Source organism: Rutidosis leptorrhynchoides, chromosome 11, assembly GCF_046630445.1.
Source record: "Rutidosis leptorrhynchoides isolate AG116_Rl617_1_P2 chromosome 11, CSIRO_AGI_Rlap_v1, whole genome shotgun sequence".
Classification (NCBI taxonomy): Eukaryota; Viridiplantae; Streptophyta; class Magnoliopsida; order Asterales; family Asteraceae; genus Rutidosis; species Rutidosis leptorrhynchoides.
In genome coordinates, this window is record NC_092343.1 from 194,252,759 (window position 1) to 194,273,102 (window position 20,344).

The following is a 20,344-nucleotide window of genomic DNA, read 5'->3' on the forward strand; positions in this document are numbered from 1 at the left end:
CCCATCCATCAATATGCTACAATTGTGATAAAATAAATAATTAACTGAAGATTTTCAAGAATGGAAACAAATAAGCAAGAAACTTACTAAGTTTTCCAAGTATCCGGAATATCCAAGACCAAGTAACCTGATCCAAAACTCAGGTGTGAGGCATAAAAATTGTTCGTTCTGAAAAATGAACATGCACCGCGTTTCTTGCTTATTATCCACCATACTCTTCGGATCCTTTGAAGGCCCAACGTGCTTTCTACCATCTCTCCAAGCATTTGGTGGTGGTGGTAGTAGATTTCCTTGATCATTCACTAGCTTGTCTACCATCGACCAAATTTCCTCGTCATTAACCCAATCCTTTTGCGACCTTTTACGCTTTTTCACAATCGGAGCAACAACAGCTTCTTCAACAATAGGGTGAGGTTCTTCTTTTTTTTGTTCTTCAGTATCTAGATTAACAACCTCCTCAGCCTCAGACACCCTCAGCCTTTTCACTTTCCGAGCAACATCATCTGACAGCTGTGATTTAAAGAAGTCAGTCAAGATGGCGCAAGGGCGCAAGATACACCTTGCGACATACGCAAGGACGCAAGGTATGACCTTGCGCCACATATGTAACAAAGGCGCAAGGTCACAAGATATAACCTTGCGCTTGTTTGGCTAAACAAGCGCAATGACGCAAGGTATGACCTTGCGCCTATTTTTTTTTACAAATTCAGCCTGTTTACTTACAAAAATTAATAAAAAAACTGCAAGTATAAGGTAAAAAAAACTGTAATTAAAGGCTTACCTTCTCGATTGGTTTTCTGTATCCCGGTGTTGTGAAAGGGGAGCTTAGTACACGTGTTGGTCGTCGATCTCTCATTCCACGTCTAATCCGTTGAGCTGATTTGTCGTTTTCATTGTCTGAGAAGGATCGACCAAGTAACTCCTCATTTTGATGTTGCTCTTGTTCTGATAATCGTTTCTCTTGTTCAGATATACGTTTCTCGTGATCATTTATTTGTTTTCTACACTCTTGCAGCTCTTTTTCTTGCCTATCCATCAGTTTCACCAAAGAATTATATAATTCCTTTGCATCAGTAGATAAGTTTGTTTGAGACTGAGATTGAGACTGTGATTGAGATTGAGATTAAGATTGAGACTGTTCTCCACCACCATGTTCTTGATCTTGCAGTTCATCTTCAACATGTTCTTCAACTTCCTCATCAACTTCCGTCCCATCAAAGTATTGGCAACTTTTTATCCACCATTGACATCCACTCTCAACATCAGTGGGATGCAGAGTACGAAAAGGTCGTTTATTCTTCAGACAATCATCCTGTACAACAGCAGCAAAAGTTAAAAACACAGGCGCAAGGAAGCAAGGTGAACCTTGCGCCTTCTTTTTAACGAGGCGCAAGGACGCAAGGTGAACCTTGCGCCTCGTTACTGACGACGCAAGACTACTCTTGCGTTTGCCATAAGACGTAAGATGCAGGCGCAAGGGCGCAAGGATAAATATTGCGACACGTTAATAAACACGCAAGCCTTAATCTTGCGTAGCATCAATAATACAGGCGCAAGGTCGCAAGAATGGACCTTGCGCCTTGACTACGCAAGGACTCAAGATTGATCTTGCGCCCATCACAGAACCCATTTTATCCTAAATGCTTAATCTGTATTCTTCCAGCACCAACAAAACTTTTATATTATAAACAATACTTACCATAACGTTTAGTAGATGCAGGTAATCAGTGACTGAAAAAGACTCAGCCGATGAACGTTTCCAAAATAAGGCCCTCGGTACTCCATTTTGTCTGTCTTGTGGGCAAAACTTTTAATGGTTCGTCGATATGCCTCAAGAATCCAAATCTACAAAATTAAATAAATAAGGACGCATAATAAAATAATATACGATTCAAATGTAGTAATATTATCCAAATCTACCAAACTTTTTTTTTTTTTTACCTTAAATGACCACATAAAACCCGCCAAAGTATAACCCTTTCCGACCTCTAACTGACTTTCCTGAGCTTGAAATCCATCTTTACCTACGGGGTAAGTGGCATCCCAAATACGATTACCCCACGGGTAGTCATTCAATTTAGCAAAGTCTTCGACTAACCATAGGTATTTTTTGCTCACCACATGAATCCCTTGCTTACCCATAAATGCTCTCTCCACAATCAAAATAATGGCTAGTCGCACCACATCTTCATCACTAACCACAAAATCATCACCATTATATAAAAGCTTTTGGATATCGGTAATTGTAATGTTTGCATTATCTTTACGTTTTGGGAAATAACGTCGTCTAATCGGTGGTGTTTCTACATCATAACTTCTTGGAATGTAATGTGCCATGTCCGTGCGACGACTAAACCTAAACCCCGTGATGAGACAAAATTCCCGCCTACTAAATCTAATTTTGAAATTCGGACGGAAACTAAACCATATTTCCTCATCATCAGCTGGGTACTTTTCGTCTATTCCTATCGGCCGCTCACTCTTTCTTTGGAGCATTGCATGTACAAGGCCCGGATCATTGCCCGTGTAAGAAAGATCTAGCCAAGGACCAAAACAAGTTCCCCTAAAATTTTTTTGTTGATTTTCAGTCATTAATGCCTTTAGTTGAGGTATAACATTCAACATATTCTTCATCGTCAACTTCGCCTCAACATATCCCTGAAACAGACAGTTTTTCAGCAAAAAAGTACAGGCGCAAGGACGCAAGTAATACCTTGCGTCTGGTTTATAACACAGGCGCAAGAACGCAAGACGTGCCTTGCGCCAGCTACTTCGGACAAGCGCAAGGACGCAAGATGTTCCTTGCGCCTATACCAGATTCTAGTTTTATGCCCCTTAAACAATCGTGTTCCAGTTTTTATAATATGTTAGTATTCAAAGACTGTAACTCTAACAAATCTTGCAACAGTTTAAGTGAGTTTTGCATCACCAAGCTCGTTGAAGCATTACATCGAACACTTGGTGTGCAACAAAACTTATAAATCAATTTCGACATAATAAATGAGTAATCGAACGAGAATAGTTAAAAGGATACACTTACCTGTTCTTGTGACATCTTGATGGAGTTTTTTGTCGGTTTTTTTTCTCTTCCTTTTTCTCAATACGCCAATCGTGGTGCTGATGGTGATGGTGATGGTGATGGTGGCGGAGAAGATGTACTGATGGTGGTGGTGCTGGTGATGGTGGTGGTGGTGGTGGTGGTGATGTAGTGGTGATTCTCAGAAGAAGGGTCGCAAGGGTAGACGGGTCGCAAGGGGGTCGCAAGTGCAAGGTTCTTCGTAATCGTCGTCGGTCGCAAAGAGGTCGCAAGATCTCAGTCTGTCGGTGTGTGTGTGTATGTGGTGTCTGTTTTCTTTATTTGACCTAATTTATTAACACTAGTACGCAAGGACGCAAGTCGCAAGGTCGCAAGCGCCTTGCGTGGGCAATTTGTCGATTTTTTTTTTTTTTTTTTTGGGTTCCAGCTCAGAAAGGGGTAAAAAAAATGGGTAAATAGGTGATTGCCCAATGTACTCGTTTAATAGTATTCGTTTTTTCGGGAAAAAAAATTATACCGCAAATTGTAATAACATGTTTCACATCTACTATACACCGAAGGTTTAAGTTCCTTATAAGTTTAAAATCATGACTAACTAATATGATTCACTATGAATTTTAGTTGAAATCTGAATATAGTTGATTAGTTCACTGCTTTAGCTTATAGGACTGCTTTAGTTTGTGAGAGACAATTGTCTTTCGGATTGTGACGGGCTCGCGGCTTGTACATCTTTTGAGGCCAATTTGAGGGTCGTTATAATAAATCTTTTATGCATTATGCTGTTAATAAAACTACGAAAAGCTATATGTTTTCATTAATATATTTACTCGTGGTAAGCTTAACAAAATATATAAAAAACAACAACAATTCAATTAAACCTACCGAATTCATATAATATATTATTTTGTATAATTAAACTAATTAAACAAACATAATTTAAATACTTTCATTTTAACAATAGTACAATATTCGAAAAGAGAAAAATAGTAAAGTATTAGAAAAGAGAAAAAGAAAAGTTTCAAAGAAAGGAAAAGAATATTGTATGAAAAAAATGGTTATGAAAATAATAAATTCTTCAAACGGTACTAGCTTTGCACACGGCTTTAATACTAGCATTATCATATGATACGAGTATAATATGCATGGATTACTCTCGTCGTTTCGATTCCGAGAATTTAAGTATCTCAGAACGAGTAAAAAAGACCCTTCAGCCCTAACATATAAATACATAATTAATACTAGTCTTATGAGCCCGTGCATTACATGACATTTGTATAAATTAGTAATCGATAACGTTAATATTAATATTTATCACATATATTGTAACATCCTAGTTATGGGCCTAAATGAAATAGGAATATTGTGTTATTTTATTATTATAATTTAAATACGATATTTAACTTATGAGTAAATTGTATAATTAATTATAAGTGGTGAAATAATAAATTATGTGTTGATAATTTATTATGTGACTAAATTAATGTGCTCGTGACGATGGTTTAAGAAAATATCTGTTTGAGTGATTTGGGCTTCGTTAGAACTGCCTAACGGAAGCATCGTGTTTTAGATAACGGATAAAACACATAAAATGGGGCGGTGGGTTTGGTGTGTGTATGTATACGTGTTGCTCCATGGTGTTATGTATCCTTGTGATTCAATTTTCAAGCTATAGTAACAAAACACACACACATATTCGCAGACACCAACATACCCTTTCTTGTTTCATTTAATTTTCATTATTTACACATACATACATCGATGCATATACATCAACACACCTTTATCTACCTTTGCTTCTTGATTCTTTAATTATAATCAAGATTGAGATATGTTTTATTAATATTAAAATCGTCACAAGGATCAATCGATTAAGGCAAGTATCAACCACCCTTTCTTCTTGTTCCTTTAATACTTGATAAATTAATTAACAATGTGTGGTATTACGATGTTGATGAAAACAAAGAAAGCTATATCAACTAATATCATTTTTATAACTTCTTATGAATTTGTATTGATTTATATTAGGTTTTATAAGTTTTGGAAACTATTAGGAGTAATGATCAAATATGTTAAAATAGTTGTTGGTATAGCTTGATTATGATGTATATATGATGTATGTATGCTTAATTCATGATAAAATTGCAAAATGGTGAATATAGGGTTTTGGTTAAGATTTTGGGTATTATTTGTATTATGATTGAATCTTGTTCATACATGTTTGTTTGACTTAGGTTTTGATAGATTATTGTTATATGTATGTTATAACATCATTGTGAACCATTGTTATGGTAAAAAAAACTGCTCGAATTACGAAAATGGTGAGTGAACACAAGGGTGCAGCAGCTGCGCCGCTGCTACTGCTGTTTATATGCTGTTGTTACAGCTTTTCTGCTGCTGTTGCAGCCTATTTGCCGCTGTCCGGCCACCGTGGCGTGTAGTGGTTTGGTGTGGTCGCAACCCTATGGTCTGTACACTTGTTTTACGATTCGTGTGGTTGTTTGACCGCCTGTTTTACCCTTGAACCGCTCGTTTGGACATGTTTTTAGTATGCATATATAAGTGTGTATATATATATATGTATATATAAGAGTGTATATTTATGTATATATATGATGTATGTTTTATGATCTAATTGTGCTATGAATTAGATTAAGAACTAGTGAAGATGGTGATTTAAGTTTGGGTTTTTGGTTAAATTAGCTTTAATCTTGTATGTGGTGTTTGTATGTTTAAATTGATGTTTAATATGAGTTGTTTAGTGGATATAAACTGCTGGAATTAACTGAAATGATGGTGGAATCGAGGGTGGACAGCAGCTCGCGCTGCTGTTACTGTTTCTGTTTTCTGGCAGCGGCGCCGCCGCATGCGGCCGCCGTCCGCCACCACCCGCCACCCTTTCCTGCTGCCTGTTGTTGTGCTGTTATTTCCTCTATTTTCTGGCCAAGGAGCAGCCCGCTGCTGCTGCTGCTGCTTGTTCTGTTTTCTGCAGGTGCAAACGCATCTGCTGCTGTTTTGCTGCTGTTCGCAGCATGTTTTTGCTGCAAATAGCTGCTGTTCGCAGCTGTGGTGCGCAGTGTTTTGACGGCCCGCAACCCGTTTACCCGCACCTTGGTTGTTGTGGTTCGTGTGTTGATTTGACCGCCCGTTTTGACCTTGACCCGCTCGTTTTGTATGATTAATATATGGACATATTTATGTATATATGTGTATAGATATATGTGATATATATATATATATATATATATATATATATATATATATATATATATATATATATATATATATATATATATATATATATGATGATGATGATGATGATGATGATGTATTAGATACATAGTGGTACATGTATATATGCATATATGCATAGTGATTATTCAAGTGTGCTTATTTACTTGATTGATGTAAACATGTATGTATTGAGATGTTAGTGTAGATATATATAAATATATATACTTGTATTGTATATGTATGTGATGTTTTATATATCTACTGTGATATGCATATTGTTAGATGGTAATATTGTGTATATATGCACATATGTGTAAGTATGTATATTGAATATACATATTGTGATATTGTTAGTAAATGATATGATTTACTAACTTGTTCAGTGTTTATTCTCAGGTGATAAAGTGGATGTGAAGACTCAGTAATATAAGACCACTGAGTTTTGCTGATATCGGTGAGTGGGACTATCCTTTCGGATATTGTTATATAGTGCTAAGACAGTGTAGTGTCTTGTGCTATGATTAGTGATATGCTCCCAGTGACCAGTGATATGTATGATTAGATTGTGCCTTTAGTCAGTGACCAGTGACTGTGATATTATGTGATTATGTGTACACTCAGTGATCCCGTCGAGGTGTTATATGCGACGGAAGAGGTCAACCATTCCTAGCGGGGTGTCTTGTACGATAGGAATTGGGTTGGGTCCTTGTGTAACTGATGTGGTGGTATAGTGTGAACGACGAGTGCGTCACGTATGGAAGACTATACCAGTGTTTCAGTATTAAGGACTATCGGTAAACTCTAGCCCGATCAGCTAGTAGTTAATGGCCCGGCCAGACCGCCGGTCCTCTTGTGATCATTTCTGTGCTAGTGACCCAGTAGCCTGTGACTTGTGACCTTAAGCTGTGCTTAGAGCTTATAGTGATATCCTATTTGATACTTCCATTCACTTAGCGGTGCGCTAATTCCCCCACAGTGTTTTGCCCTGCAGGTGTGTATTAGCAGCTTTTGGTGGGTATTGTCGGGCAAATGAAGATGTTTGACACAGTGTGACTCTGATGTTTTATGTAAACGACTTTATAACATGATCTGTAATTAAATAACACCAGTGATTTTGTGGAATATGACTATATGTGTGATTAATAGTTAATAATTGACTTCCGCTGTGTATTAAAAAAAATAAATAAATTCTGGGGTGTTATATATATAATACAATTACAATAGAAAATCCTTTATTACTGATAATTTGTATCTAAAATATTACTATCGAATATTAGCACATAGATTATGAGTCCGTTCGTTGAAATCTTTTAACCTTAATTGATAGATAATCGATAAAACACCATAATGAGTCCTAAAAAGTTGTTATAAAATTGATCGTTACGAATAATATTTTATGTACATATCTAATTGTATATATATATTTTTATTAGAAATTAATTCCATTATGTTAAAATTTCAAACGAAGTAAAGTAGGCATACATCTAAATATCTATAAGGATTATCGAATAATCATTTTAACTTCAATTGTCAATTTCAAATGAAACAGGGCAGACATATATATATATATATATATATATATATATATATATATATATATATATATATATATATATATATATATATATATATATCATCAATAATTATATTAAATCAATGTATCATTTAAAATAACACTATGTATTATTTATGACCATTTGAAATAATTTTATAATAATAATATACTGTAATATATAATATTACTATTATTATTATAATTATAACACAAGTTAATATTTTATATAATTTTATATAATATTATATGATAATATTATATAATATTTTAGGCAAAAGTTAAATTAGGAAATCTAATTATTTAATTAATATATGGAAATAACTAATAGACTGACACGCAACATGAATAAATGATGAGTTGACACGTGTCAGGAATTAATCAGGAGTTAACACGTAGGATTATTATCACGCGCTTTATATAATGTAATAAATATTATTCTAACTATCTATCTATCTATATTTATCTATCTATCTATCTATCTATCTATCTATCTATCTTCTATCTATACTATTATAACAAAAGCAATATTAGCAAAGTATTTTTAATTAAAGAATGACATGGCAGAGTAATAATCATTAGATAAAAAAAAACTTCTTTTAAAATACATCACTGGATCAACATTGACTCATTTATTTACAAATATATATGTTGTCGGTTTATCACACTAACTACAATTACCATCTTTCTATATAAAAAAATCCAATCCATCTTTCTATATATTGAAACAATATCGAGCAGATTTTATATATATTACTATATCTATCTATTTTTTAATTATCTTTATCTGCATCTATATACTCCGTATTATCTATATAATAATAACAATAATAACAATAATAATAATAACTAGATTAAGAACGGTCCGCGCACGGAAGCTATCGCCGCTTACATTAACAAAAGATGTTCGATTTTAGCGATTAACGCTTACAAAATGGATACGGTACTTTGGTTATGTGATTTCAGCTATTTACATCAACAAAGTACGTAGTGTTTGCTAATATTGCTTGCTTGCACCATTGCTCCTTTTTTCTCTTGGGTGTCTTGGTCTCGCTTTCTGGGAATATCATTCTTTTTGTGACTGGGTTGCTTTCGGTTTCCTTTTGTTTTGTTGGGGTTGGCGTTATTGGTGTTTCTGCTTCCTTCTGTTTCCTCATCTGCAGTTTGAGAAAATTTGTTTGGAATGTTAGTTTTGTGTTGCGTATATGGGTTTCACTTGATTGTTTCGATACTTTTTTTTGTTGGCTCAAACAAAATAAACACATCACAAACATTATTCATGAAACAAAATATACATAAAACAACAAACGCACCTCTTGTACCATAGGCATTGCAGATAACGAATGTCGCAAATCAATAATGGGCGAGACATACACAATTTGTATAGAAAAAAGTAATAAAATCCTATATCACGGATAGAATATAACGCAACAATAGCCAATGGCAAAGCATTATCCACACAAACGGAAGGCATACCCGAAGAAGAACACCCCATATATAGATTTCGATTTATTCACTCACGCAACAAAGCGACGCTACCGTCGTCCCTAACAGACGACTTCCTACCACGTCTCTTATTCAATACATAAATTCTCTAGCAAAAACATTACCACTTGCACAATCGGGAACGGATAATAAAGCAGCAGTTCTTAATAGGCATTATAACACGTACTAATAACCACATACAATAGTCCACCCTAAAAGCTGAAACCAAAACGCACGCAACAAAATCAACTCCGCACAAACACAAACGACAGAAGAACAAAATTAACTGGAATCATATTTTTTTTTTGTAACTGCTTAGTATTTGTGGACATTTTCAGCCATCATAAAGTATATAAGATAACTAAACCAACATTCGCACTGAACAAAATTGAAAACAGACTGTAGAGCACAAATGCACCATTGCAGATCCAAAAGGACAGGTATTGATAGTGTTAGTCATGAATTTAAACAAATGCTATTGCATTAGTTAGGTAACATGTCACTTCATTATAATATTATCTTCATTGTCAAATAAGTACATCGTGATGACGAAGACAAATTTTTAAATAAATCTATCATGAATGTATCATTGCACATCTGAAGGGAAGTAAATTCATCGCATATGCAAATATTATATGATTGTAATGCAATTAAATTTAAAAAAACTACGATTGCAGATCCAAAAGGATAGCAATTTACAGCTAAACACACTGACAAAAAAATCAATAAGTAGTTACCTGGGTAGTCTCTCACCCAACATGAGGAAGTGGCTAGTATAACAGCTTTTTCCAGTAATCCGCACGCTCATTCCACAGCGTTAGTTGGATGACTCTGTCAGTTCATATAACATGAACTCGATGGTTAGTGTAGTGTGGCAGCCGTGTTGCTGTTGTTGCGTGTGAATGTATTATGGAAGCCAGAAATACATAAATACTTACTTCAATTTTACGATTTCTATCGTCTTTCGTGTTTGATTTCTGTTTAGAACTTCATAAAAGTTATGAGGCAGGTGCCGCTGCTGCAACAGAAATACGTTCCTTAATGCCTGTAACAAAACTGAAGGAACATTCAATTGACGTACTTTAGCTAGCTACAGATTAAAACACTTGGAACCAAAACCCTGTTTGTAAATATACTCCTCACATCCAGATTTGCCCCAAAAATGCAAAACTCAACAGTACAAACAACCATGAAAATTAATAAGTCCATTTATTTTTTAGTATCAACAGTATTTCTGCTGCTCAAAATAAAATCAAGAAAACATTGTTATACGTCGAAAGCTATTCAGAATTGTCCTTCGAAACAAAAAGTGATAACATAATCATTTAATAAAAAATGATAGAATATGATGGGAGTTTCCAATATGGTCTAACTATCCAGATATAAATACTATCTTAGTACTACTTCTGTAGCTATTTGAAAGATTCAAAGAAGCTTATCATAACTCTATTATTCCTAACGATGGTCTTTCTTGGCCTGCCAGACAATGTAATTCTTCACATATTGTATGCATGATCAGTTTGTGATATGAAAATTTGATGAAGCTTAATTTTTATGAGTATATCATCTAATCAACAACCAAGATTTCACACATAAAACAAAAATATATAACATAGCAGCAGCGTCGTAATTCAACTAAAAAAAGAAATAACGAAATAGAACCTACATCCAGACCAAAAAATTACAACCTAAGTTAATACAATATATGTTGATTAACACGAACTTTAGTTAACAGAAACGTGAATTTAACCATCACAAATAAAATTTGAAAAGTAACAACTGTTATCTACTCATCGACCAAGATTCACACATAAAACAGTTACAAATAGCAGCAACAATGTAATATAAACAAAATTTAAAATAACAGCATCATCATCAGCCAACACATTAAGAATTATATTATATAAAAATATGACTCACAACTGCATTAATACAAACACATATGAATAACTACCAAAAATATTGTATGAAACGGAAAAAGAGCAAACAACATTTAAACAATTGGTAATCGAAGCTTATAGTTTAACGCAAAGCACAACTGCCACTACCCACAATCATTACAACCGAATCCCAGCACGTATCCTAAAAAACCAACCAAAAATTGGTTAAAATTCGACGATGTAGTTTGTTGTAAAAGAATAAATTAAAATATAAAAAATGCAATGAAGTAAAAAATGTCAAAGAACTAATACCATCAAACTTGGGACGACGGAGATAGAAATGACGGTGGCGATGCTGGTTACAACAGCGGTGGCTAGGGTTTGAGCTTAATTTTCACATAAATTATTCAATCAACTGAAACCCTAATTCCTAGGAACATCTTCAGTCGAATATGCAGAATCAAATAAAACCCCTAAATTCAGCCGGACTATTCTTTCGATTGTAGTAAGGCACTGAAAGGAAATAGGTGTTCAACAGGAGCTAAGTAAGAAGGTGGATTAATTACATGTTGAGAAATCAGGACTGCAATGGTGAGCCGTATGAAAGAGCGGGTGAGTTTGAGGAAGTTTCTGGAGTGGTTAGTTTTTTTTTTTTTATATAAGATTAGGGAATGTCGTTTTTAGAGTTTTTATGAACAAACGGTCAAATTTTGAGTATGTAATAATAATAATAATAATAATAATAATAATAATAATAATAATAATAATAATAATAATAATAATAATAATAATAATAATAATAATAACAAAACAATAATTCACGTGAAAAAAATTACTCCATATACATACATACAGATACGTAATATTAATAGGAGTAATAGTTATAGTTATATAGTATTAATATAAAATAATTATTATTAGTATTATTATTATTACATTAATATAGATTATTATTTTTTAATTAAAAATTAATTAAATTAATAAATATCCATGATAAAAAAAACTTTATATATGGTACGAGTCGAGTAAAGAATTTTATAAGTTAACAGGTTGTAGGTGAGTCATGAATATATCATAGTTAATGCGGGTAAAATTCAACTCATGAATTCAAGATAACAATTTGAGAAACTCGCGAGTATAAATGTTAACTTGGATACTTATACTTAATTAGACATTTTATTTATTAAATTTATAATTTGAACCTTTCGCATATATTTCTAAATTTTTATTTTTGCGTTAGTTTTTATAATTCACATGTCGTTGGTATCCGCAGTTTACGGGTATAGGCAAACAAAATAACTCATTAACGGGTACACGGACCCTGGCAGCATGGGAGGCCCGGAGGGGGAGCAATTCGATCGACCGCTCGGGGCAAAGAGTTTTCAGGTACCCAATTTCTTTTATGCATACAATTATAAATATTTTCAATGTAATATTAACTCGCGTTTAAATCTCACGAAAACGCTGGTTATAAACTAGTATTAATATTTAATATTAATATTAATATAAGCCTTTAAGAGAAAACCTCTTACTTTTCTAGTAGACTTTAACTTTTTTATGGACCTTTCTTTTTTATTTTTAGACTTGTGTTTTGTGTTCGCTAATTCAATTGTTTTTATCTAATTTTTATGTTTTATCAAATCTTTGATTGTGACTTGTATATATATAAATAATTGAGCCTCTAAATTTTATGTCCCCTTCTTAACGTAACAAGATTATACAACTAGAAAATCGAATGTATCATAATCTAAACACAAAATATTAAAAAAATTCTCGTGACAAAAATAAAAGAATATTACATCGATATGATTATGTGGAAATAAAAATAGAAACTCCACCAACATATCCTTCATCTTGATTTCGTCTCATTCTTCTTTCACAATACGACAAAACTCGAAATTTGGAGGATGATAGTTAACGGCGTTAAACAAATATATAACCTCAAACATCCACACTACACCTTGCTACTAACTGGTACTTAACGGCAGGATCAACAGCATAACTACCATCTTTATTCCCAAACGTAATATAAGCCGGACAATTCACATTCAACGAGTACTTACCCAAAACAAAAGTACCAAATTTCCATCTCACTTTTCCACTAGCTTTAATATTGACTAGCACCGTACCGGCCGTCTTGTCCTGACTCAACGAGCCAGCCAGATACGATGCTAAAGGAACTTCAGTTCCATATAAATAAGGTGACCAAACGGTCACATCTTTATGTCCTAGGTATGAAGGTGGAAGCATTGTTTGTAATGTGATTTGTTGGCCACGATATGTGGCATAAACATCGAGTTTATCATAAAATATTCCTGTACGGGCGTTAGGGTTTCGAGAGGACATTGTGATTTGGAAACTGGATGTGAGGGTAGCGGTTGTAGCGGTTGAGATGTTAAAGGCGTTAAGTGTGATTTCTTGGAGGGTGAATTGAGGTTTTGTGGGACGATGGATTAGGTAAATGGTGAGGATTATGATGGCTACTACTACGATTAGTGAGACGACAAGACCGATGCCTACATGGCAGTATAGTTTACGCCTTTTGCCGTCTTTTTGGCTCACCGTGTTTGATTCGACGTCTTTTTGGGTCATCGTGATTGACGGAAGAAAGAGGGTATGCGGTGAGTTGTGGGTTGTTTATGTCTTCGTAAGCTTTTGGTTAAAGAATTATAATTGAGAATCATCATATATGCATGTGTATATATATATACTAACATTAGGTAACGATATAGTAAATAACAATGTAAAATTGTTTTGATTTGAAATATGTATATGGTAATACATTAGTTTCTAGCCATAGCATATATTCATGATCTCATATGATATCTACAACTAAAATAAAATAAACTTGTATAACACATAATTAATTAGTCTGTCTTTGCGAGATATATATAAGTTTTTAGTATGTACGTTACACGATTGTGTGAAAATTTAATTAAAAGATCACCTATAAAATTTATACGTAAATGTAAAATAAAAAACTTAAAACGAAAATATAAACGTAAACATAAAATGTAAAATGTATATGTAAACGTAAATCATAACACGTAAAATATAAATGTCAACGTAAACCGTAGACAAAAACGTAAAACACAGACGTATTAACGTAAATTTAAAATGTAGGCATAAAACGTAAACGAAAAATGAAAAATCAAAACGAAGACCTATATATTTCAACCATAACCAAACATATCCAACCCGTTTGTCATGTATTGTCATCTTGTGTAACAACCTCAACTTGGGTCTAGGGTAATGACCTATTTACCCCTATTTAATATTAATTTATTAATATAATAAATTTAATAATTATGTGTTTTATAATTATTGAGCATTGATAAAGTGCGTTTTGTGACAAGGGTCACAAAACATATTTCGTTATGTGATTTGTGTAACATCCCGCATTTTTCCGTTAAATTTATTTTTTAACACCGTCTTTTTTTTTTAGATAATATCTTTCGTTATCTAAGTTCGCATCTTTCGCTAACTAACGTTCGTAATATTTTCGTTATTTGATTTTAACATCTCTCGTTTACTCTAGCGTTTTAAAATATTCGCTCGGTTAATTCACGCACCCGCTTACAAACTTGAGGGACCGAAGTTGCCAAGTGGGCAAACTAGTTGACTAGGTCAACTAGTCAACCCACTCTTTCCACCACTCATTCCATTTTCACCTCCTCATCTCTTTCTCTACTTCCATTTTTGAACTCAAACACCCAAATCATTCATTCATCATCCATTTCGAATCTAGGAAGCTTGCTACAAAACAAATTACATATTCGTGATCCTCTCTTCATCCTCTACAATTTGATACCAATTTCATCTCGTTTTGGTAACATTTCTAAAACTCTAGATTTCTCTAATTCGTGTTTTTGACTTGAAATGATGTTAGTTAGTGTCTATGGCTCGTGTCTAGCATGAATATATGATTTATTTGCTCGATCTTGTTGTTTTGCATAAACTAGCATGAACTTGAAATGGATTTGTTTAATCTTGAGTTTTGGTTGATTAAATGTTGTTTAAATGTTAAAGTTCATGTATTAAATGTGTTACAAGCATCATTACCTTCATTTTGATGTGTAGGTTGATTTAGAAAAACTTCATTTACAAAATTGATGAATTCATGATTTTGGTTAAGGTTTGATGAACTTTAAAACGAACTTTTGACGCACTGAATGCTATGAAATGTTGTTAGTAAGTGTGTAGTTGTATTGTATGTTTCATTACCTTCAAAACGGTGTATCGTATGTGTAAATTAGATTCCCATGTCAAGAAATGCGTTTTATGAACTTGAAACTTTAATTATGAACATTTAACGATCATTTATTGAGGTTTTTATTGTTGTTAATGATGGATTTGATTTATGAAATGTATTTAGTTGTATTCCTTGTCAAAATACCTTTCCAACGATATAAGATACGTGTTTTGAATGTTTACGGTTCATAAGTTATGATTGTTTGAAGTTGGATGCTTGAGTGTTCAAAAACTGCCAGACTTGCTGAACAGCTATACTGAGCGCCGCTCAGGGTCCTGGATGTGACAACCCGGGAATTTTCGATCAAATTTAAACTTAATCTATATATGTAATCCCGACGCGATAAGCAGAGTCTGTAATGTTGAGTCTGAAAAAGTTTGAAAATGATGTTCATGTATTCATTTGACCTTGGACTATTTTCGACGATTCCTGAACAACTGTATATATATATATATATATATATATATATATATATATATATATATATATATATATATATATATATATATATATATATATATATATTAAAGAACCTTAAACCCACTTATTAATAATTGTTGATACATGTTATGTGCTTGATTTAAAAAGAAATTATTTCTATTTGACATCCATAAGCTATATGACTCTGGTTCACATGTATGCATGGCTCTAGTTCACATGTATGCATGAATGCGTTTATGTTTTTTTAGTTTATTTAGTTTATTAATTAGTATCTCTTTATGTAACTGTTGGAAGTAACCATTTGTACGTTACTTATATATATACTGCATATATGATTTAATATTAAGAAATGTGATGTGACAAGTTAAATACAAATTATATGTCACGGATATATTAAATAGATTTGCTTTTTGAAAATCTTTGCACAATCAAAATGGGTGGCTGCTATACTAGTGACAATTAATTGGAAAATACTGTTTGCTTTTGATCTTTCACCAATAATCACATGTCATATATTTTATATATATATATATATATATATATATATATATATATATATATATATATATATATATATATATATATATATATATATATATATATATATTCATATATGAGAGTACATATCATCAAACCACCACCAACGTTTTATTAAACCCACCATCTTCAACCCAAAGACCACTACTAAACCCACTTCATTTGATGCCCGACAACTACAACACAATACCATCCAACCATCACCCATTTAATCACCCTCGAAAACCCACTTCTGTTACAACGGTTATTGCACATTTCTTTTCTTCTTCTCTGGTTGTTGCTCGATGAAACTCCAAACCATCACAGCCAAACAAACTGCAAGTACTACTACTGCGCGACTTTTCTTTTCTAGTTCATGATCATCCTTAATGAGTAATGTTGCTGCACACTTTTCTGTTTTCTTTTTATTTCATAATCGTCACCATTGAACAACCATGACCATCACATTAAATCACCACCATATTTTTCTTGTTTCATTCGCAAAATACCTCTTCAAACTGCTGCTCTTCCTACGTCCATTCTTGAGTAAATTGAACACCTATTTTATGTTCCTGCTTCGATTCATCCCACAAACTCAAAACCATTTAAACCTCCCTAAAACCGCCATCACCTACAATGTATCACCACCCTCAACAACTATGCACCACAAAACTTTTCTGTTTTCACTCACAATAGAAACTACTACATATTTTTTTTCTTTGCTCGAGAAACATCAACAAAACCACCTTATGTCCTGATGTTGCGGTTTTAATAAAGATAAGAAATTTGAGTGAATCACTTTATGAATATTAAAAAGTGAGAATTACTTTTCATTTTTTTTTTGCTGCAGACGTCGACCATGTGCCAAGTGGGGTTAATAAAAGTGATATATATATCCATAAAGGGTGGCGGTTTATTTCATCAATACATTACCGTATATTTTTTTTTTCTTTTTCTTTCTATCGGGCCATTTGAAATTTACTGGGTTTGTGATCTTGTTATAAGGGCCGAAGAGTTTAAATAATGGGCCATGGATTTAGTTATTTCTGTTGGGCCTGGGTAATCAGGAACTAAAACAAGAACACGTTGATTTTGTGGTGTTAGCAGTATTACATGATGATTTTTATTGATAATGATGGTGGAAATGGTTAGTGTTGCTGATGATAAACGATAATGTTAATGATCATGATTATGATCGTGATGATCAAGATTGGTGATTCTAAGAAGATAATATTAGAACACGAGTTAAAATGATGATAGAAGGTCTCGAATATACGATGATGATGATGATGAATCAATTATTAATAATTCGTTAGGATTAGATGGAAATGATGAAGACTGTTATGATTATGATACCTAATAATCATGTGGTGATGATTACCATTGATAGGGATGATAATGAAAATCCTAGGATTATATGATGAAGAAGAAGGAGGAAAACAGTTAACATATAAATAAATATAAGTGTGATTATAATCAGAATAAGATGAATCAGCTCGAATGGTTCAAGGTGTTTGGTTTAACCGAGAGGTCTCGGGTTCGATCCCTGGCTATGAAATTTTTTTAGAAAAAGAAGAAGAAGAAAGGCAGCTAGATATAGGAGTTATATATATTAGTCTATGAAGTTAAAACAGAAATATAAAAATGGCAGAATGGTTAAAGGGGTTATCGGGTTAGTGAGAAGCCGCGAGTTTGAGCCCGGGCTAAGACAGTTTATTTTTTGGGGAGTTCTTCTCTTAAGGTAGATTTATTATTATTATTATTAATATTATTATTATTATTATTATTATTATTATTATTATTATTATTATTATTATTATTATTATTATTATTATTATTAATATTATTATATTATTATTATTATTATTATTATTATTATTATTATTATTATTATTATTATTAAAAATTATTATTATCATCATCATTATTATCATTAGTTTTACCAAGTATCATCATTATTATTATTTTTACAACAAATAAATATTATGTATATAAACGTATACTTATAATAATATTACATATTATAAACATATTTTTATATAAATACTCATATACAACAAATGATGTATTTTTAATATAATATTAATCACATATAAATATTAATGTAATTATATAAATATTAGCCAATTTTTTTTAAAGATACATACAAATTAAATATATAATATATAATTTAAGATATAATAAATTTGTTCGATTACAAAAATATGTGTTAATATATATAAATGATATAGGTTCGTGAATCCGAGGTCAACCCTGCATTGTTCAGTTGTTCAATATAGTCATATGTATTTTTACTACAGAATACATTAGGTGAGTTTCATTTGCCCTTTTTACTCTTTACGTTTTTGGGCTGAGAATACATGCAAATGCTTTATTAACTGTTTTAAAATATTTATATGTGTGAGTTTCATTAATCCCTTTTTAAATGCTTTTGCAATATATATTTTTGGGACTGAGAATACATGCGATGTTTTTATAACTGTTTTATGAAATAGACACAAGTAATCGAAACTACACTCTATGGTTGAATTATCGAAATCGAATATGCCCTTTTTATTAAGTCTGGTAATCTAAGAATTAGGGAACAGACACCCTAATTGACGCGAACTCTAAAGATAGATCTATCGGGCCCAACAAGCCCCATCCAAAGTACCGGATGCTTTAGTACTTCGAAATTTATATCATGTCCGAAGGAGGATCCCGGAATGATGGGGATATTCTTATATGCATATTGTGAATGTCGGTTACCAGGTGTTCAATCCATATGAATGATATTTTTGTCTCTATGCATGGGACGTATGATTATGAGAAATGGAAGTATGAAATCTTGTGGTCTATTAAAATTATGAAATGATTCTTTATGATAAACTAATGAACTCATCAACCTTTTGGTTGACACTTTAGAGCATGTTTATTCTGAGGTACGAAAGAAATCTTTCGCCGTGCATTTGCTCATATTAGAGATATTACTTGGAGTCATTCATGACATATTTCAAAAGATGTTGCATTCGAGTCGTTGAGTTCATTAAGATTATTATTAAGTCAATTATATTTGGATATATTATGAAATGCTTTACATGCCTGTCAACTGTCGATGTAACGAAAGTTTGTCTTTTAAAAACGAATGCAATGTTTGTAAAATTTATCATATAGAGGTCAATTACCTCGCGATGTAAACAACTGTTGTGAATCGTTTGTAATCGATATGGACTTCGTCCGGATGGATTAGGACGGGTCCTTTCAGTTGGTATCAGAGCGGTGGTCTTAGTGAACCAGGTCTTGCATTAGTGTGCCTAACGGATAGTCATTAGGATGCTTTAATAAGTCTGGACTTCGACCGTGTTTGCATGTCAAAAGTTTTGCTTATCATTTTTGTCGGAAATCATCTGTTTATCATCCTTAGGAAATTACCTGCTTATCATTCTTAGTCTAGACACATAGTACTGCAATGATTGCATGAATAGTGTATAGACAAAATTCGTATCTTAGTGTATCTGCTAATTCATATCTTAGCGTATCTGTTACTGTAGACTTTGCCTGACAACTTCCGTAGATTCCTCTGTAACTTATGGGATTTTAGTATTATATATACATATGTAAATTATGTATTGCAGGGTACTAATCTATATCCTATAATCTATTTCTTATCGAAAATCCTTCATCTGATCGTACGAGATGAATCCCTCAACAAGTTCGAGTTCCTCAGATTTCGATAGCTATTCTGATAGTTATTCCGACAGCTATTCCGACATGGATGTTCACCTAAGCTCCGAAAGCAGTGTCACTAGAATGAATCAATCAATCATCCATCCCCAATTCATCTGATGAGTTCGTAGTCGACCTAATCAATGGAGACGCGAAATAGGCGATCCCTTCCACCAACCGAATTCACCTCTTAACAATGAAGCTGAAACGTTTACCGGCGAATCTATCCGAAACACCATTTTCAG

At 32.9% G+C, this 20,344-nt stretch overlaps 1 protein-coding gene and 1 long non-coding RNA gene across 3 annotated transcripts; both read right to left on the reverse strand.

Moving 5' to 3' along the window:
* Positions 1 to 8,698: 8,698 nt before the first annotated feature.
* On the reverse strand, positions 8,699 to 11,796 carry LOC139877455 (uncharacterized). Of its 2 annotated transcripts, none has more exons than XR_011768596.1 (4): positions 11,498 to 11,796; positions 10,244 to 10,361; positions 10,043 to 10,136; positions 8,699 to 8,977 (listed from the first exon to the last, which is right to left on the reverse strand). It is a non-coding gene; the product is annotated as an uncharacterized lncRNA (long non-coding RNA). The 2 variants fall into 2 exon arrangements; XR_011768595.1 differs by having other exon boundaries at positions 10,244 to 11,387.
* Positions 11,797 to 13,126: 1,330 nt separating this feature from the next.
* LOC139875336 (NDR1/HIN1-like protein 1) lies at positions 13,127 to 13,777 on the reverse strand. The gene has a single exon (XM_071862676.1). The coding sequence runs from the start codon at positions 13,775 to 13,777 to the stop codon at positions 13,127 to 13,129; it is 651 nt and encodes a 216-aa protein (XP_071718777.1).
* Between the last annotated feature and the right edge of the window lie 6,567 nt (positions 13,778 to 20,344).

Coding starts and splice junctions, on each gene's coding strand:
- LOC139875336 (XM_071862676.1), bottom strand. CDS start 13,777: ATGACCCAAAAAGACGTCGAATCAAACACGGTGAGCCAAAAAGACGGC.